Raw genomic sequence first — 20,637 nt, forward strand, 5'->3', positions numbered from 1 at the left:
CCCTCCCGCGCACACTGACTTCGGCGAGAACCGGGGCCCCTGCGGGTGCTCCGGAGCCCTGCTCGCATCGACCCCACGCTGACACCCATCCCTATCGGGAGCCACACACACAGGGGACACTAGTCCACAAAAATGGGCCCTTTTGCGGCGGGTGTGGCCCAGTGGTTGAGTGTCACCCGTGAACCAAGAGGTCCCCAGGTTGATTTCGGGTCGGGCGCGTGCCTGGGCTGCAGGCTGATGCCTGCAGGGGGCGTGCGGGAGGCAGCTGGTCGATGTTTGTCGTCCATGTTTCTCTCTCCCTCTCCTTTCCTTTCTATTTCAAATCAATGAAAACTTATTCTTAAAAATGGACCCCACACCTACACCAACCCCCACACACATTTTCTGGCCCCCACAGGCCACACACACAGGCTCAGGGTGTTCTGCACCCCCCCACATGGTCAGGGGACACGCACACACACTGACCCTCACACACCAGTGCCCACACATATAGGGGACCCTGCACACACCAGCCCTTCTGCCACGAACATGGGACCTCACAGGCAGACAGGAACCCGCACATAGGCGGGAAGTACGTGCACACCAAGTCCCACACATGCCTGTTACTCGGTGTCCACCCACAAGCAGGGGACCCACATTCACTGACCTCCACACAGGGACCCTCCAGAACTCTGCACACATAAAAGGCCCTGTGGGAACACTGAAAAGCCCCCCTACACCAGGGACCCTGCGAGCACCGACCGCACAGGAGGGGACCCCACTCACACGGAGCCCCACATGGACACCTTCCCTCCACGCACACAGTGAAGCCCTCAGCTGCCCCTAGGTGCCTCAGTCCTGCCAGTGTACCCCCAAACACTGTGGACCCTGCTCAACCCATTTCCCATCAGAACCTCCCTTAGGGCCCCCGCCAGCCCCCCAAGCACTTTCCACTGTCACAGCGCCTCAGCCCCCCTCTGTCAACCTTGTCACCTTCCTCCTCACCCCTCTCCCTGCCAGACCCCGTTTTCTCAGTTTTCAGGGTCATTCTGTCCCCAAACACAGCAACACTCCAGCAGAGCCAACATGGTGGGCACAGGGCATGGGGTCAGACCAGTGCCCAGGCAACAGTGCTGCAGTGGGTTACCTGGCAGTGGGGGAGGTTGAGGGGACCCCGACCCAGCTTGGGGTAGGGCAGGTCTCCCAGAGACATAAACTTTGGGGTCAGTCAAGCAGACCAGGGAGAGGGGTGTGGCTTCCAGTTCCTAACAACACCTGCCAAGGCCAGGCTAGAAGGAGGCTGGGCGTGGAAGGGTGAGGGGACTGGGGCTGGGCTCCAGCTTGTGCATTAAGACAAAACTTGTCCGACTGGCAGCCCAGTGGTTTGGAGCAGGGAGATGGGTACGGGACACCCCACCCTGGGGGTTGTGGTCAGGTCCTGGGACTGGAGGATGGTTGAGCCAGGGGTGGAGGGGGCAGGTGAGTGAGGGTGAGGGGGATGAGCTATTGCCAAGCATTCCCAGTCAAGCTGCTGGCACACACACAGCAATAACCAGGGTCAGACAGGTGGCCAGGAAGCCAGCAGGGTGCTCTGTTAGGGCACCTGCAGTCCTTTTTTCCCATTTGGCACCTGCTGACTGTCCACCGGGCCCAGGGAGTGTGTAGTGCTGTTCCCACTGCCCCTGCCACTCTGAGCACACCCTTCCTGATCTTTCCTACCTTCCCTCTAGCAGCATGAGCAGTAAGAAGGGGGTGCCCAAAGCAGCATCAGGAAAGTGGCAGACATCCCTCCCTGGAGCCAAGCCCAGAGCCTCTGCTGGTGAGTGAGCGTGCCTTCCAACCTCCAGGGCATCCCACTCAGACCCTAACTTGTGAGACCCTCTACGCAGCCACCCGGGACACTCCGCCTGAGAAGACCCTCTCCCCTGAGTTAGGCGTGGGTGTGGTAGACTGAGGACTCAGAGCTCAGATGTCCATTCCAGGCCCTGGGGGTGGGGTCAGGGGTCGGGGGCCCAGGGGCAGTATTCAGAGGAGCACAGCTTTAGAACACATGGAGATGGGAAGCAGGTTCTGAAACAGCAGGGTCTGAATCTGTGTTGGGGAGTCTCAGACTAAGTATGTGGTCCACTCTGACCCTTTACTCTGACTCATGGCTATCCCATGTTTTTCCCTGCCTGCTGCTGTTCTCTCAGGCCACCCTCTCCATAGCACTTCCAAGCTGAATGGGGACAGCTTGTCCTGGGTTCAGTCCTGCTGTGAGTCAGGAAGGGCACCTCCTGCCATGCCCACCCCCACTGGTTGTCACTCCCCTTCTCTGAGTTCCATTTCTTCTCTGTCCCGGCACTCATCGGAGATTTTGCTAAGATGCCAACCCCATCCAGGCTGCTGCTCCAGGTTCCTCAAGCACCCAGGCCTGCATGGGGGTCTGTGCTTGCTAAGAGAGAGCCTACCCTATTCTCCAGAAGCAGCCCTTCCACTTGGAGTGGGCCCGCTGAAGACCCGAGACCTCAGAGGGCTCCAAGGTCATAGTACCTGGCTGGATGGTGGTTACTGCTCTTCAAGCCAAGCTGGGGTTAGGCCTTAGTTCCCCTAAATAGCCCCAGCTGCGTCTGAGACAGCAGCCTTCCTGGAATGAGGATGACGGGCCCAGGTGGTGCTGGCTGCTTCCGTGATGAAGCCCTGGAACACGGCACACTGCAATACATACGGGGGTGGCAGGGGCACCTGGAAGCTGTGCTGGGGCCTGTTCTTCAGTTCTGCTGCCTGCCTCCTGTCCACCTAGCCTATCATCCTATCCACCCCAAACACTGCCCTGGACAGCACCTGGCCAGGATACCTAGGGCCTGTGCAGGAACACCTGTGCCTCAATCTCCCTGAAGAAGCACACTACCTGGGCACCCTCTGCCTGTCAAGCATTGGCCTGAGGGAGCGTGCTCTGGCGTGGCCTTTGCAGTGTCCTGCGCAGTAGGCGCCAACCTCACTTTGAAAATGTGAAATAGGCCCACAGATGTCCTGCAGCCAGTCTGCCTCCCAGCCCTCTGCAGGTACCTATAGGTTATTCACATGGTCACCACACCCCCCAGATTGTCAGAGCCTCTGCCACCCCCATGCCCCCCCAGGCCTTACCTGGCCTTGTGTCTGCAGCACCTCAAGGCCCTCGCTCTGGAGTTGCTCCAGGGCCATGGCCAGCTCCATCCCCTCCATGCGCACCCAGGCCTGCTCTTCCTGGAGCTGCTGCAGCCACAGCTGTTCCTCCTGCCACAGCTGCTCCCGCCACAGTTGCTCCTCCTGCCACAGCTGCATCTGCAGCTGGACCTGCCTTCGACGGTCCTCCAGCAGCAGCTGCTCCTGGGCCAGGCACAGCTGGACCTCGTGGAGCCTTAGCAGCTCGGGGCCCAGGCTCCGTGTGAGGCCCACAAGCCGGTGGTCTTCCATGTCCTCCTGAGTGGGGACTAGCACCAGCTCAGACCCCAGAGCAGTGGCCTGCACTGGCCTCTCCACTGCCTGTGGGTGCTCTGGCCTGGCCACTTTGGGGTGTCCCTGGGGAGCTGGTTTGCTGCTGGTCACGTGCCCCACAGGGGCCACCCCTGTCTCCTCCAGAGGGCCCCCTGCGTCAGGGGGCGGGGGCTTGGCCTCCGGGCCCTGCTGCCCTGTGGCCTGTTGTGCCCTGCCTGCCCTCCTGGCCCGGGGTTTTCGAGCTCGGTTCCGTTTCCCAGACATGGCCCCAATCCTGCGTATGCTCCCCAGGGGCCCTGGCTCATTGGCAGGTAGCCTGGATCCTGTGGGCCCAGAGGGCAGCCCCTGAGGCCACGGTGCGCCCTCTGTGACTGCTGCCCCTCTGCCTGCCCTACCCCTTGGCTGGGGCCCACAGCGCTGCAGCTCCGGCCCTGGCTCTGCCTGTGGGCCTCATGAGCCGACTTGGCGGGCTAGGCCACACCGGGGAGTTTATAGGGACTCGGCTGCGGTGGCTCAACCGGCACAGAGTCTGACTAACGTGCTGACACAGGGCGCAGGACTTTACGGGCCACAGGCCTCACTGGCCAGACTGGGAGGGAGACTGAGAGAAACTGGAGGAGGTGACTCTCCACAGCCAGACTGCAGGCTGTGTATAGGGCGAGTCTAGTCCTGCCCAGGGCGGGCACCCCACCCAGTTCCACCCCTGATCTTAAGACTCAAACTCCAGCCCACAGGGCCAGGAGCTGCATCCCCTACCGCGCTGACTGTCTTGACAAGGCCCCCATTTGCCACAGACAGTGCAACCCAACTAGCACAGGAGACACTGGCCACGGGCCACACTGAGCACCAGCCCCCCAGCCAGCACAGCGGAGAGGCCCTTGGCCCCAGCCGCCAGCGTACTGTGGAGTGATGGACCCTTTGGCCCAGCCTGGGGGGCTCCCATGCGCCCAGGTTGCCCTGGTGGCTGGTGGCACTCACTAGGCCCTGAAAGCTCCATCTTGTGGACTGAGGTGGGACAGCAGGAAGGTCCAGCCTGCCCTGGGGTGCAGGTGTGGCAGGGGCTCAGAGGCCATCCTGGTTGGGGGTCCAGGTGTTTTGCCCACAGAAACAGAGCCCTGAGGAGCCCCAGCCAGCCTTTGGATGGGGGGACGCAGGGCCAGCTTGAGTTCTAGCGTCCCCTGCGCTTCCTGTTGGGAGGGAGGCTCCAGAGGCTTCCACCCCAGCGTTTCCCCAGCCTGGGGCTGCTGACTCACACCCACGCCCAGGGCCCCATTCCAGCCAGCACTACCACACTGGCTGGACTGGTTTGCCTGGCCTAGCCCTGCCTGCACCCACCCCCCCTTCAGCCTTTGCCCCAGAGGCTCAGGGGGGCGACAGACTGCCGCCGCAGAACATGGGTCGATGCACAGAAAGGAGGAAGGGCCTCTGGAGGGAAAAGGCACTGGCGTGGGGCTGTGTTAGGGTGGGGAGGCAGGCAGTGGGGTGCCAACCTGGGCATCGCCACTCCTGGGCTCACCAGAGCCTGGGGCTTCAGGGCCCAGGTGCAGGGCAGTCCTGCAGCACGTGTGTGGCCTGTATTTGCTGTGCAGGACGCGGCCTGGTCGCTCATTAAAGCTGTTGCATGGGTGGGTGCCCCCTAACAACCAGGACACAGCTGCCCTACAGGTGACCCATAAATGCCTCCTGAGGCTGAGGAGGTGGGATGGCCCACACACCAACCTCACTGATACACCCCCACTCAGGGAAGCCAGGAGAGAACCGCCAGTTGCAAAGGAAGACTGGCCAGCGGGCGAAGGGACCTGCGCCCCCTGAGTACCCAGAGGCCCCTGCAGGTGAGAGCCACACCCATGCAGCCCCTCTTTGGCCAGGTGAGGATGGGGAGGACTCAGGGCTGGCTGTCAGAAAGCAGGCTGTCCTGGGCTGGGTCTCACTGGTATGCATGAGTGCATGTGTGCATGTACGTGTACCTGTATGTGCAGGTGCATGTGTGCAAGTGATCAAGTATGAATGTGCATGTATGTGAATGACTGCATGTGCTCATGGGGTGAGCATGTCCCTCCCGGCAGCAAGTGGGGAGCCCTGTTTTTTCTCCTCCCACGGCCCCAGCCCCTGCTTTTTGGTGAGGGCTGGGCTGGGCAGGTAACACCGTGTACCTCCCAGGGGTGCGGCCTCTCCGGGAGCCTCCTCCTTTCACCCTCCAGCACCCTGAGCTTGGGGGCCACGTTCCTTCCACCTGGATCACCGGACATGGTGCTGTCTGCTCTGGGTGCCGTCGCCCTCTGGTGGCAGGAGCTAACCTCGGGGAGGGCATCCTAGCGATGGGAGCCGAGGCACTGCCTCAGTGACCCCCAAGCTTCTCTAGCTCCTTCCTGGGCACCTGCCTGGGGCCTCTGTCTCAGCCCTGTCTTTCCTGTGCAGCCTCCATTGTGACCTCCAGAGCTATATTTTTACATGAACCTCCCCCTTTTGTTCCAAACCCAGACTCAGCTGCTACTCAGCCCTCTCCTGGGTGTCCTCAAACCCCACAGCACATCCAAACACATACCGATCATCCCCTTGTCCTCCCTATCTGGTCCCCCAAGACTGCTCCCAGTGACACTGTGCCCAAGCCTCCACCCCCACAGACAGTGTGTTCTCGGCTCCCCCACTCCACTTCTGCCCTAGAGCAGGTCTTCTTGCCTCCTGACCCAGTGGGCTCTAAACTGGTCTTCCACCTCCGTTTTACTTCTAGTCTGTTCTCTACAGAGGAGTCAACATTGGGTCTCATGCACATTTGACCCTTCTTAGTGGTGGCCTTACCCCCAGGTGAACCCCTGGTACCACCTGTTACTTTTGCCCCACCCAAGGACCAGGATAGGGAGCCTGACCTTGTCTGAGGACAGTGGTGAACTTCAGAGATTTGTGACATCCTGACTGTTGATTTTTTTATAAAACCCAAAGATATGCTTATTGATTGTTTTTTTAGAGAAAGGGGAAGGGGGGAGAGAGAAGCATGGATGTGAGAGGGAACACTGATTGGTCGCCTTCCCATACGTGTCTGACCAGGGGTGGAACCCACAACCCAGGTATGTGTCCTGATCAGGAATCGCACCTGCAACCTTACCATGTACGGGATGGTGCTCCAACCAACTGAGCCACCCGGCCAGGACCTGACTGTTGATTTTGTAGAAGCTTGAGTGTTCAACTCGGGTTGGGGCTCTGGGAGTACACAGCAGGGACAGTAGAAATGTGATTTATTGGAAGAACACCCAGTATCGAGATTGGGGCTTGGGAGCAGGTGCAGGACATGGGCCAGGTCAGGCCCCAGAGAAAGTCAGGTTAGATATCCCTTCTGTCACCAGAGGCCAGCACCACTGCTGTACTCTGCAAGTCCCTGCAGCCTGCACTGGGGCGGCCCTCTGGTTGTCAGGGAATGAGGGACAGACAACCCCTCCCATTTTGGTTTTTGTGGTGGGAAGTGGGCTTCCACCAAGTTCTCCAGAATGACATCCGACTTTCAGCAGGCCAATCGGCCCTTCTTGAAGGCCAATTGCTCTGTGGGACGAGCAGGGGCTGGGGTGGAGCATGGAACCCAAGGGCCCTGGGCTCCCTCTTCTGAGGGCCTGTTGGCTCATGGCTGAGACCTCGCCAACCTCTGCCTTTTCAGCCGGCCTCTGGGTGTGGTGCCTGAACACCTTTGGGGGCTCAGCCCAGTGGGGCCCACAGTGGCTTCTCTGCCCCAGGCCATTTTTCTTACCTTCCCTTGGCCTCCTGCTGGGATCATGTCCCAGCTGTCTGGGATGGGGACCATCTGGGATGGGGACCTGAGTCCTCCGGCCTCGTTTGCTCTCTGTGTGGCTGGACCGTTCTGGCTGGGTTTGTGGCTTTAGAATATTGGCCCTTTAGTCAGGTCAGAAGGGGTGGCCTGCTGCACCGGCTATGCTAACACAGGCGCGTGGGAGCCCAGCTGCTGCCGACCACAGCTTGGAGGGGTCCTGGATCCATGAATCCTCTCCCCGCCCCAGGGCCAACTGCAGAGGACCAAGCGGCCACTGTCATCCAGTGTGCCTTCCGGCAGCTCCTGGCTAGAAAGGAGCTGGCCCTCCGCCGGCAGGAGCACGCGGAGTATCTGGAGCAGATGGAGAAGCTGCAGAGGGAGGTGAGGCCGGGCCAGGGGCCAGGATCCCAGGGATGGCGCCCCAGGGAGCGGACCGTGACATCAGGGGTGGGAGCCCGGGACCCTGGGCCGGGACCTTAGGGCTGTGTCCCCGGCAGGCCTTCCTGGCCCTGGCGCACCGGGAGCGCGAGGCCGCGCGGCGCCGGCGGGAGGCGGCGGCGGCGGCGGAGCGGCGGCGGCGGGAGGAGCGGCGGCGGCAGGCGCGCCTGCGGGACGCCGCCTTCGACGGCAACCTGGCGGAGATCGCCGCTGTCCTGCGGGAGGTCGGGGGTCGCGGGGGCTGCCGCAGGGCGCGCGGGACCTGGCCTGGGCGCAGCTGGACGAGCTGCTGACCTGGCCTGGGCGCAGGTGGACGAGCTGCTGACCAGCGAGGGCGTGGGCCACGACGAGGCGGGCCTGGCGCGGCGGCGGCGGCGGCGCGTGGCCCTGCTGGAGAGCGAGGACGCCGGCGGGAACACCCCGCTGTCCGAGGCGGCGGCGGGCGGGCAGCCCCTGGCCATCCAGCTGCTGGCTGAGCAGGGCGCCAGCCCCAACTGCAAGGTGGGCACCCGGGGAGCTGCTGGCTGAGCGGGGCGCCAGCCCCAACTGCAAGGTGGGCACCCGGGGAGCTGCTGGCTGAGCGGGGCGCCAGCCCCAACTGCAAGGTGGGCACCCGGGGAGCTGCTGGCTGAGCGGGGCGCCAGCCCCAACTGCAAGGTGGGCACCCGGGGAGCTGCTGGCTGAGCGGGGCGCCAGCCCCAACTGCAAGGTGGGCACCCGGGGAGCTGCTGGCTGAGCGGGGCGCCAGCCCCAACTGCAAGGTGGGCACCCGGGGAGCTGCTGGCTGAGCGGGGCGCCAGCCCCAACTGCAAGGTGGGCACCCGGGGAGCTGCTGGCTGAGCGGGGCGCCAGCCCCAACTGCAAGGTGGGCACCCGGGGAGCTGCTGGCTGAGCGGGGCGCCAGCCCCAACTGCAAGGTGGGCACCCGGGGAGCTGCTGGCTGAGCGGGGCGCCAGCCCCAACTGCAAGGTGGGCACCCGGGGAGCTGCTGGCTGAGCGGGGCGCCAGCCCCAACTGCAAGGTGGGCACCCGGGGAGCTGCTGGCTGAGCGGGGCGCCAGCCCCAACTGCAAGGTGGGCACCCGGGGAGCTGCTGGCTGAGCGGGGCGCCAGCCCCAACTGCAAGGTGGGCACCCGGGGAGGCAGGGCCCCGGGGTGGCACTGGGTGCAGGCCTGGCTCAGGGCACCCTTCCTGCAGGGTGCCTTTGGCCGGTCGCCACTGTACCGAGCGGCTTTCGGGGGCCACCTAGAGGCTGTGGAAGTGCTTCTGAAGCTTGGAGCTGACCCCCGGGTGTACGCGGAGGACGGGAGCACCCCCGTGCAGGTGGGAGCAGAAGGGGGGGCATCATTCCCCACAGGAACCAGGAGCTGGTGGCCCTGCTCTGACCCTTCAGGGTCACCTGCAGTCAAGACCGTAGTTCCTTCTGGTTTCTGCGTGCCACCTCCGGCTAGGGCTCTCCCGCTGTCCCTGGACCCTGGCATCTGCCTTGGGAAATAGTGTTCCCCTTGGGGGTGGGGAAACTGAGGTCGACTACTTCTGGAGTTGGGCCCACTCACCTGGCCCCTCATTCTTGGCACATCCTGTTTCTGCAATCCCAGCGCCCTGGGCTCCTGGGGAACTACCACATCAGCCACACTTTTCCCAGTGTGGGGCCCTGCTGGCAACAGAGTGCCTGGGCTTCTCCCAAGCCCCTATAGGCCAGTTCCTATGGGCCTGTGGGAGCATCAAGAAGCCAAGTGGCCAAATTCTACTTCCTTAATTTCTTTAAGTGAATCTGACTTGAACCACAGGCCATGTCCCATCTCAGTCGTCTGTTTCCCATCCCAGCTGTGAAGCCCCAGGGTTGGCCTGGGGTCTGCTGGTGGACCCCCACCTCCACATGGGGGCTGCCAGGGTCTTTGCTCAGCTGGTGACCCTGTGCCCAGGGCCCCCTCTGAAACCGGACACAATGGGTCTGGGCTGCCTGTTGCTACTTGTCAATTAAGCAGAGACAGGGTTGAATCATATAAGGCCGTTTATTCCAATAATGCCCGCAGTATGGGAGAGCAGCAGGGCACCCATGAAAATCCGCTCCACCCCCGCACCGCCTTAAGCCATGAGCCAGCTGCTCCTATGGGGCAGAAGGACAGAGCTACATGGGGAAGTGGGCAAAAGGAGTAAGAGTGGACACAGTGGTTACAGGTTATGGGAAATGCGGGCTGGGGGGTTTGCAAAAGGGTGGGGCGCCTCTGGGACCACTTTGTTTCCGAAACAAGGTGGTTAATCTTCCCATGATGACGGCAGGTGAGGACAATGGACCGCGTCCCGACTGCCCGGGGTTCAGCCCTCAGCCAGGTGAGAATGTTATTTTCAGAGAGAGTGAAGGAGAGGGAGAGAGAGAGTCACTGATCAGCTCCTTCCTGCAGGCCCCCCACCGGGGATGGAGCCTGCTTGAAACCCTGGCATCTGCCTCGACTGAGAATCAAACCTTGACCTCCTGGCTGGGCGTGCTTAATATTTTTTAAAACTATAGCTAACGGTCACACTCAACAGAGCACGATCAACATCACTGCCCCTAGCACCTCCGTTCCTCGACTGCCTCTCAGGATGCTGCTCTGGGGTCCCCTCTCCCCACCTGCCCCCCAGGGCCCTCGACTTCCTCTCTTTAATACCCAGGAGGTGGGAGACAGCTGAACGCTTCTGGTCTCACAAAGGGAGTGAGGCCAGGAAGACAAGGGCCTGGCTGCTGCCTCAGGGCGGCCTGCCCACTGCGCCTGCGGGTCAAGATGGTACCCAGCCTCTGCCTGAAGGGTGTCGATGTTCGCACCCAGCCGGTGCCTGAGGGATGAGGGGCACGGTGGGCCAGGGAAGCGAGGGTGGGTCGTGGGGACAGAGCTCAGAGGAGAGCAGCACACGGAGTGGGGGAGGGGTGGGCCAGAGGCTCCTGGGGGACACGGCACCAGAAAGGACAGTCTTCTCAACAGATGGTGCTGGAGCATCAGGACATCCACAGGCAAAGAGATGAACCTGACCTCCCGCCTTGTACCAAAACTGACTCAAAATGGATCATGTATTTAAATGTAGAGTGATAATACCTTTAGAAGAACACAGGTTAGGAGAACACAGGACCCAAGAACATCTTCAGGACTTATGGCTCGGTAAAGAGTTCTTAGATCAACAATGGACTTCATCAAAATGTAGGACTTTCACTCCGTTAAGAAGAAAAAAGGCCTGGCTGGGTGGTTCGGTTGGTTGGAGCACCGTCCATACCCCGAAATGTGGTGGGTTCAGTTCCCAGGCAGGGCACACGCCTGGGTTTTAGGGTTGATTCTCGGTTGGGGGTCATACAGTGCATTCCCCACTGGAGGCGACTGACTGATGTTTCTCTTTCACATCAATGTTAAAAGGAAGATGGAAAGACAAGCCACAGACATGAAACACTGCCAACCGCACGTCTGAAAGAGGGCCCACACCTGGGATACACAAAGAATTCCCAAAACTTGACAGCTAATGGATCTACAGTCTGGTTATAAAGTGAACAAAGGACATGAAGGGAAATTTCACTTAGGAGGGTGCAGTGACGGAAACAGACATGACACATTCAACAGCATCACACACCCGGCAGAAGAGCTGGAGTTAAAAGCAGGAGGCAGCACCTGCTGGTGAGGATGCAGGGAACCCAGAGGGAAAGTGAGATGGGGCAGCTACATGTTCTGGAAAACATTTCTTAAGAAAACGAACATTTACTGTGTGACTGAGTGATCGTGCTTCTGGGCATTCATTCCAGTGAAGTGAAAACTGTCTGCACAGCAAGGTGTAGCCACAGCTTTCTGTGCAGTCGCCCCAAACCGAAGCCACCTGTGGGTGGCAGGTTAACAAACTGAGTCTGTCCGCAGCAGGGTTACTTGCTCCTCGGCAAGGAGGTGTGTCTGTGATGAAACAGCACCTGGAAGGCACCACACTGAGTAAGAAATCCAACCTCACAGGTTACAAAATGACAGGATTATGGCGATGGGACCAGCAAGTGGTTTATGGGGTTGAGGACGGAGCAGGGAAGAAAAAGGGGGAGAGGTGGCTGTGGCCAGAGGGGTGACATGAAGGAGCTCTGTATTGGGGCCGTGCTGGTGGTTACACAAATTGACATGTGACTACATCCACACACAAAGGAACGTGTGTAAAATTGTTGCAATGGAACAAGCAGGGTTTGTGTGATGTCCGTGTCCTGGTACATGTATTGTACCAGTAAGACACCATCGTTGGGGGAAACTGGCTAAGGGTACACGGGAACCCTTCTGTTGTTGCGACTTCCTGTAAATCTATCATTGTTTCCAAATAAAAATGTAATAGTTACCAGGTATGCAAGGAAACAGGAAATATACTCACAGTGAAGCATGAACTCAACCAATCAAGTGACTCAGAGATGACACAGGTGACAGAATTAGTGGACAATCACATTGAAACTTACAACTACCATCCACAAACACCCCCATCTCTATTTCTACACACTCCTAAACTTCTAGAGATGAAAACTATGCCTGAGATGAGAAATACGCCAGATGGGATTAATGGCAGGATAGACATTGAAAAAGTATATTAGTTTATTTGAAGATGCAACAGAAACTATGCAAAATGAAACAGAGAGCAAGAAGGTTGGGGGAAAATATGAACAGCAATTTCTGCTTCCAGGATAGAGTGACAGGGCCCTGACTGACCCTTCCACCTGGTACAACAGAACGGAGGTGGAACCTATGAAACATGATCTTCAAGAACCTGGACATCAGGGAATAATAAATCAGTGGTCCCCAAGAGGCTGGACATGAGCCAGGTGATTGCCCAGCTTACCATGTGAGAGAATCCCAGGCTGGGTGAGGCAGGCAGCGTCCAGGCAGAGCCTGGCCATTTCCTGAGTTAAGGAGACAGGGTTCAGAGTCAGGGTTCCCACGGCAGCTTGTGACTGCAGGCATCCATGAGAAGAGACCTGTACAGAGGAAGAGGGCTGTAGAGGTGTGCAAACATCTTCAAAACTGAAGGCAGAATAAAGACCTCTGTGGCCTGGCTGGTGTGGCTCAGCAGTTGAGCACCGGCCTAGGATCCAGGAGATCGCGGTTCAATTCCTGGTCACGACACATGCCCGGGTTGTGGGCTTGATCCCCAGAGGGGGGCGTGCAGGAGGCAGCTGATCAATGATTCTCTCTCATCATTGATGCTTCAACTCTCTCTCTCCCTCTCCCTTCCTCTCTCTGAAATCAATAAAAACATATTTGAAAGAAAAATAAAAGACCTCTGTGGACATACAAAAGCTGAAAGAACCAATCACAAACAGACTCAGACTATAAGACATGTTAATGCAAGTCCCACAGGTAGATGGAAGGCACACCAGTTAAAGATGTTTCCACACAGAGGAATTAGAGACACTAAAAAGGGTGTCTACACAGGCACATATATAAGATATGCTCTCATTGTTTAAATTTATTGAAAAGATAATTGAAGAAACAAAAGTAATAGCAATGTGTTATGGAGTTTTATAACATATGAAGATGTACACACTGAAAATTGCACAAATTATAGTTGTTTGGCTCAGCTGTGTGACAAAATATGAAGTCTGGGAGGGGGAACTGGAAATATATTGTTTCAGGTTCTTATATGTGAAGTGGTATAGCCTCACTGGAAGGTTGATTGTGATAAGTTACAATATGTACTGTAAACCCTAAAGTAACTACTAGAATATCAAGAGTTGTAGCTAATAAGACAACAAAGGAGATTTAAAAAACACACAAAAGCAATCAAAGGAGGCAGAAGAAGATGAAAAGGGAAATAAAGAACAGATGGGACCCGTAGAAAACAGTGGGTTTTAAACTCAGCTGCATCAGTAATCTCATTAAATGTACCTGGTCCAAACACCCCAATTAAAAGGCAGAGATTGGCCCCAGCTGGTGTGGCTGAGTTGGTTGGAGTATCATCCTGTGCACCAAAGGGTGGTGGTTTCCATTCCCAGCCAGAGCACATACCCAGGTTGCAGGTTTGATCCCTGGTCAGGGCCCATGTGGGGTGTGGGGGGCAACCAATCAGTGTTCCTCTCTTACATCAATGTTTCTTTCTCCTTCCTTCCTCTCTCTAAAAAGCAATAATAACAAAGAGGCAGAGATTGTCATTTGGATTTACAGACAGAATCTTACAGATAGAATCCAGTTATATTCTGTTCATAAGAAACAAACTTTATTTTATTTATTTATTTATTTATTTATTTATTTAAAATCAATTCTTTTTTAAAAAAATATATCTTTATTGATTTCAGAGAGAGGAAGGGAGAGGGAAAGAGAGAGAAACATTAATGATGAGAGAGTCATCATTGATTGGCTGCCTCCTGCATGCCCCCAACTGGGGATCGAGCCCGAAACCTGGGCATGTGCCCTGACCGGGAATTGTATTGCGATATCCTGGATCCTAGGTCGACGCTCAACCGCTGAGCCACACCCAGCCGGGCACAAACTTTAAATATAGACATATATAGGTGAAAAATTATGGAAATAAATATGCCACGATAATGCTAAACATAAGAGAGCTGAAGTGACTATATTAACATCAGAAAAAGCAGACTTCAAAACAAAGAATCATTTCATAATGACAAAGGGATCAATTCCTCACCAGGACATAAGGATCCTAAGTGTTTATGCAGCTACTAACCAAGACCAAACACATGGAGCAAAACCCAGTAGGGCTACAAGAAGAAAAAATCCACTATATAGTAGCAGATTTCAACACCCCACCTCAGTAATTGGTGAAACAAGTAACGAGTAACCATCCCTGTATCATTCATCTCTCCACTGTCCTCGTCTTCATAGATGTGCCCATTTGGTCCAGCCTATGCCCAGTAGTTGATTTACTTTTTTATCCATTTATTCTCTCATTGAGTCATTTGTTCATAAATGTATCAGTCTATCCACTCATCACTAAATCTGTTTTACCCTCACATCTTAAACCATCCTTTATTTATTAATTTATTGACTATTAATTCAAACATCCATCTCTCCATTTATACACACATTTATACTGTTTATTTGACAGACGATTCTGAAAAGGCAGGCACCATGTTTAGTCCACAGCTCTGTTCTCAGTGTCATACATCTTGGTTGTCACAGGAAAGGCACTCAAAAATTGTGTTGAACGACTGAACTAATCCATCAGTCCATGTACGCATTTGCTCAACCGTCATCCATGATATCCCTTCATCTATTGATTTTTAAAATTTATCTATTTACTATTTCATCTATTTATTCACTCCATTAATGCAATATTCATTCTTGTATTATTCAATCCATCAATATTTTATTTTTTAAAAAAAATTTATCTTTACTGTTGAGAGTATTACAGGTGTGTCCCATTTTTCCCCCCAATTGACCCCCTCCACTTCACTCCCACCCCCTTCCCAGGCCTTCACCCTGTTATTAACTGTGTCCATGGGTTATGCATATATGCATATAACTTCTTTGGTTAATCTCTTCCCACTCTCCACCCCCTTCTCTCTTCCCTCTGAAATATGATCATCTGTTGCCTGCGTCAATGTCTCTGGATCTATTTAGTTCGTCAGATTCTTTTGCTCATTAGCTTCTTCTTAAAGAAGACCCTTCAACTTTTCCTGTAGTGCTGGTCTGGGGGTGATGAACTCCTTTAGCTTTTTCTTATCGGGGAAGCTCTTTATCTGACCTTCAATTCTAGTTGATAGCTTTGCTGGGTAGAGCAATCTTGGTTGTAGTTCCATGTTTTTCATCACTTTGAATATTTCTTGCCACTCCCTTCTGGCCTGCAAAGTTTCTGTTGAGAAATCAGCTGACAGTCATATGGCTGCTCCCCTTGTAGGTAACTAATTGCTTTTCTCTTGCTGATTTTAAGATTCTCTCTTTGTCTTTAACCTTTGGCATTTTAATGATGATGTGTCTTGCTGTGGGCCTCTTTGGGTTCCTCTTGTTTGGGACCCTCTGTGCTTCCTGGACTTGTAAGTCTATTTCTTTCCCTAGGTAGGGGAAGTTTTCTGTAATTATTTTTTCAAATAGGTTTTCAATTTCTTGGTCTCTTTCTTCCCCTTCTGGCACCCTAATGATATGAATGTTGAGCCTCCTGAAGTTGTCCCAGAGGCTCCTTATACTATCTTCATATTTCTGGATTCTTTTTTCTTTTTGCTCTTCTGGTTGGGTGTTTTTTGTTTCCTCATGTTCCAAATTGCTGATTTGATTCTCAGCGTCCTCTACTCTGCTGTTGATTCCCTGTAAATTATTCTTCATTTCAATTCATGTAGCCTTCATTTCAAATTGGTACTTTATTATGTTATCGATTTTCTCAGTTATTTCCCTAACAGTCTGCTTAAACATCCTTATAACCAAAATTCTGAACTCTCTATCTCTTAGCTTGCTTGGATCTATTTCATTTAGTTCCTCTTCTAGAGATTTCTTCTGTTCTTTCCTTTGTGACATGTTTCTTTGCCTCCACATTTTGGCTGCTTCCAGGTGTTTGTTTCTATGTGTTAGGTAGAGCTGCTGTGTCTCCTGGAATTTGTAGAGTGGCTTTGTATAGTAAGTGTCCTGTAGGGTCCAGTGGCTCAACCTCCCCAGTCACCTGAGCTGGGCCTTCTAGGTGCTCCCGTGTGTGGGCTGTGTGCACTGTACTGTTGTAGTTGAGACTTGGTTGCTGTTGGCATCACTGGGAGGAACTGACCCCCAGGCCAATCGGCTGTGAGGACCAGCTGCAACTACAGCCAAAGAGCTGCTGTGCTGGAGACACCCCTATGGAGCAGGATTTACTTCAGTGGAGCTTTGGTGTTCACCAAGTGCGCCCCTTGAGTGTCACTCGTGGATGTGGTAGGGTTGTAATCCAGCGTGGTCGGGTCTGACCACCAGGTGCACTGTCTCTGGGGCCTCCCGGGAGGTGCAGAGTCAGCCTCTGCCAGTGCCTTGCCCAGGGCCACCCAGCATGAGCTACACAGCAAACCGTAGTTGGCTGCTACTTGTGCTGGGCTTTGGGGTGTCCAGGAGAGGCCAAGCCATGAGCCAGGGCAGGCTGCTGCTAGTGCCAGGCCTGGGGCCGCTTATCAAGCTGTATGGGGCAGCTGTTGCTTGTTTGAGAGATTTTAGGAAAGTCCTAATCATGAGGCTGGAGAGGCCACTTGCACAGAAAAGCCCCTGGAAATGGCCTGGATGAGCTGCAGGTGGGGAGGGGCGGGGCCTCCGGGAATCACAGGGTGGGGCCAAAGGTGTGAGTGAGGTGCTGGCGATTCAAATATGGCGCCTGCCTGCCGGCTGTGTGGGGGGAGGACTCGCCAAAGGAGCCACGGCCTCTGCCAGCCCTTCTGCCTGGGAGGAAGCTGCCCCTCCAGCTCTCGCCCCAACTTCAGGCAGGTTAGTTCCTCCCCGAGTGTCCCGGGTCCTTTCAAGCTGCTGCCCGGCGCTGGGCTCCGAGGGAGCGCATCTGGATGAGTCCGTGTGGGGCCCTTTGAGAGGAGCTGCTGGGGCTCCCGCAGCCTCCGCGACTCTCAGGGACAGTCCCCGCTGGTTTCACAGCCCGAAGGTGTGGGACATCTCTTCCTGGCCCTGGAGCCCTGGACTGAGGGCCCGATGTGGGGCTGGGACCCCTCACTCCTCTGGGAAACCTCCCCTGCGGAGATTCCCTTGTGGGTTAACCAGAGGCACCCGGTGTGGGCCCCGGCGCATCTCCAATTCAGCCCTGATCCGCCCGCGTCTCCGCCCCTCCTACCGGTCTCAGTGCTTCCTCAGTTCCCTGGTTGTGGGGCTTCTGTTCAGCCAGATCTCAGGAGGCTCTGAGTGATGGTGGTTCTGTATTTTAGTTGTAATTTTGATGTGGTTGCGGGAGGCGGTGGGAGCAGCTGTTACACCTCCAGCTTGTTTTTCCTCAGGATATCATTTGCCTCTATTAATATTTCCATCCACTCATCTTACTCATAAATTCACTCATTACACTATTTTTTTTGCTTTTTAAAATTTTATTGATTTAATAGAGAGGAAGGGAGCAGGAGAGAGAGAGCAACATCAATGATGAGAGTCATTGATGGGCTGCCTCCTGCACGCCCCCCATTGGGGATCCAGCCAGAAACCCAGGCATGTGCCCTGACTGGGAATCGAGCCGCGATCTCCTGGATCAGAGGTCAATGGCCCACTGCTGAGCCCCGCCAGCCTGACACGTTACACTGGTTTTGATTTCATCTGTTCATTCATTTTGTTTTCTATTTATTCCAGTTCTATTTACAAACTAACCTTTGGCAAATTCTTAAACTTATTTGAATCTCCATTTCCATATATTCATAAACAGGGCTATTTGAAGATTAATGAGATAATGAATGAAATTCCTTAGTAAAAGTGTTGGCACAGAAGTGGAGCTCAATAAATGACAGCTATTAGTCTTTTAAGTAAGAATTCACAATTTCCTTAAGTTACTGATTCCTTGGCTCATCTGTTCATGCTTCTGTACATTTAAAAAAAAAAAGTCTTTATTGATTTCAGAGAGAGGAAGAGAGAGAGAGAGATGGAAACATCAATGATGAGAGATACGTATTGATCGGCTGCCTCCTGCACGCCCCCCACTGGGGATTGAGCCCATCGCCCTGACTGGGAATCGAACCGGAGTCTCCTGGTTCCTGGGTCGACACTCAACCGCTGAGCCACACCGGCCAGGCCAGCTTCCATACACTTATCTGACTTGTTCTCCCTTTCCCCCTCTGACCTGCCATCCATTCATTTGTGTCTTGATTTTATACATTTTGAACTTTCTTTTGTAAAATACAAATCAAAGAGAGTGGCTCAACTGACCACCAGGGAAATACTCATGGAGTTAGCACCTGAGACTAGAACCACACCCTCTTCCCCAGAGAACAAGGTCTGGTCCCTTTATCACTGCTGGGTGGGTGGGTGGGACTTGGGAGGAGCCAAGTGGTGAGGGGCTGCTGCTGGGGAGGTTTGGGCAAGGGTGACCCCAAAGAGCTGTGTCCTCTAGGGCGAGGTCTGAGGGGGTCAGCAAAAGAGGGAACTGCAGGGGACCCTGTGTGTGGGCATCGGGAGGTTAGGCAGTGACACAAGCAGGGACCTGGGGCTGGCTGCAGAGGGAGGAGGGGAATGTGGAGGCCCAGCCTGGTTCCACAGGGAGACTGACAGGACCCTAGGGCATCTCAGTTTTGGGAAGAGCTGCACCGTGATGGTCAAGGATTCCAGGCGAGCAGCAGGAGCCCCATCTCTGCAGCCGCTGCCTTTCCTCTAAAAGGGACAGTACAGCATGTCCTCCCCAGGCTCCATGCAACACAGACCCTGACCAGGGTCCTGTCACTAGGTGGCCTCACTGGACACTGTGGTCAGCGTGCTGCAGTCCTGGGACCTGAGCCTCACGGAGGCCATGCTCCAGAACATGGAGGCGGAGCGGCGGCGCCGGGCCCAGGAGGCGGAGCAGCAGGAGGAGGCAGAGGCCCAGCGGTGCGTCAGAGGGAGGCTGCTCCCCAACGCCCCCAAGGAGATCCTCTGACAGGGCTGTTCCCTCCCACTCCAGCATGAACCTCAAAGTGCAACAGCTGGCTAAGGAACAGCAACAGTGTCACAAAGAGGCGAGCAGCTACCTGGAGAAGCTAGGGAGGGAGCGCTGAGGGGCAGGTGGGAGAGGGGAGGGGAGGAAGAGCTGGGTTAGGAAGGGCCCCCGAGTGGGGAGGTAGAACACGGGCAGAACTGACCTGATCTGAAGGGCCCAGGCCAGCCTTGCCCACCTCCAGCCCTCCCTGCAGCTGCAGCAGGCCTACTGCGAGCTCAACCGGAGGGTCACCGAGCATGACAAGTGCCGGCAGAGGCGCGTGGACAAGGTGGAGCTCACGCTGCAGGTGGGGTCTCTCCCTCCAGGCCTGGGGTTCTGGGGCCTGTCCTCCCGTCCCAAACATGGGCAGCACCTTCCAAGAGCAGCTCCTGGGAGCAGGGTGGAGGGATAAAGCCGTGCTCCGAGGGTAGAGTGGGGCCCCTCCTCCAGGCCATCAAAGACGCAGAGGCTCAAGTGGACCGGCTTCGGCAAGAGGCCCAGAAGGTGGAGGAGATGCTGGCCGTGGCGAGGCTGGAACTGCGGGAGCACACGCAGGAGGGTGTGTGGGGCTGGGGCTGGGGGCTGGTGAGGCCAAGCCCAGGGAGGGGCACGGGCGTTGGGAGCTCTGGTCGGCCCCACCCTTATGCCCCACAGGTGACGAGGAGGTGCTTGGGCTCAAGTGCCAGGTCACCGAGCTGCATGACGTGCTAATGAAAGATGTGGGCGATCGCATCCGCGGGGATGGCCGGTCAGTGCTCTGGGGTGGGAAAGGGCCAAGCAGAGGGTTCCCACAACGGCAGTGACCTAGTGGCCGCCCCTAGGTGGCCTCTTGTCATCGACCCTTCAGGCCAGGCGGCCACCTTCCTGCGCTACCAGGATACCAACTACATGGATACCGTGAACCCAGACCACCTCCAGCCTGAGAGGATTCGGTTGGCGCTTCTGGGAGCACTCAGGTGAGGTGGTGGAAGATGGGACTCGCCCGCCCCTGCCCAACCCAGCCCCTTATTGCTCACCCTGCCCTGCAGGTACGGGAAGCCGCTGGTGTTCGATCTGCGTGAAGTGGACTTGTTCCCGGTGGTCCAGCGGCAGCTGGAGGCGGTGCAGCAGGGCCTAGCGCAGGATCTGCTGAGCCACCGGCTGCTGGAACAGGACAGGTACCTGTCACTGCTGCGGCCCACCGATGGTCCTGAGTACGACCCTACCCAGTTCCAGGAGGCCCGCGTGGGGCAATTCCGCCTCTTCTTTGTCACCAAAGTTCGGTGGCCCCCTGCTGAACAGCTGCAGGTTCTGCTCCCTGTGCAGGTACAGCTGCCCAGTGGAGGCCTTTAGCGATTGGCACCAATAAAGCAGAGCTCTGGGTCCACCACTGTGCGCCTGCCTGTCCATGTGAGTGCATGCACCTGTGCAGGGAGGGGGCAAAGTGTGCTCATCCACGTTCCAGACCAGGTGGGAGCTCCAGCTGGAGGACA

The 20,637-nt window shown here is 56.0% G+C and overlaps 1 protein-coding gene across 1 annotated transcript; it reads left to right on the forward strand.

The window, feature by feature from the left end:
* Positions 1–1,713: 1,713 nt before the first annotated feature.
* On the forward strand, positions 1,714–20,497 carry IQANK1 (IQ motif and ankyrin repeat containing 1; the record flags this gene model as incomplete). The annotated part of the gene is made up of 13 exons (XM_081116693.1): positions 1,714–1,798; positions 5,178–5,267; positions 7,440–7,573; positions 7,690–7,854; positions 7,940–8,131; positions 8,828–8,953; positions 18,938–19,077; positions 19,151–19,205; positions 19,380–19,472; positions 19,616–19,724; positions 19,820–19,913; positions 19,987–20,121; positions 20,194–20,497. 13 exons carry the CDS (start codon positions 1,714–1,716, stop codon positions 20,495–20,497), a joined length of 1,722 nt encoding a protein of 573 aa, XP_080972819.1.
* Positions 20,498–20,637: the final 140 nt, after the last annotated feature.

The sequence above is a fragment of the Miniopterus schreibersii genome (genome assembly GCF_964146895.1).
Source record: "Miniopterus schreibersii genome assembly, chromosome: 17".
Classification (NCBI taxonomy): domain Eukaryota; kingdom Metazoa; phylum Chordata; class Mammalia; order Chiroptera; family Miniopteridae; genus Miniopterus; species Miniopterus schreibersii.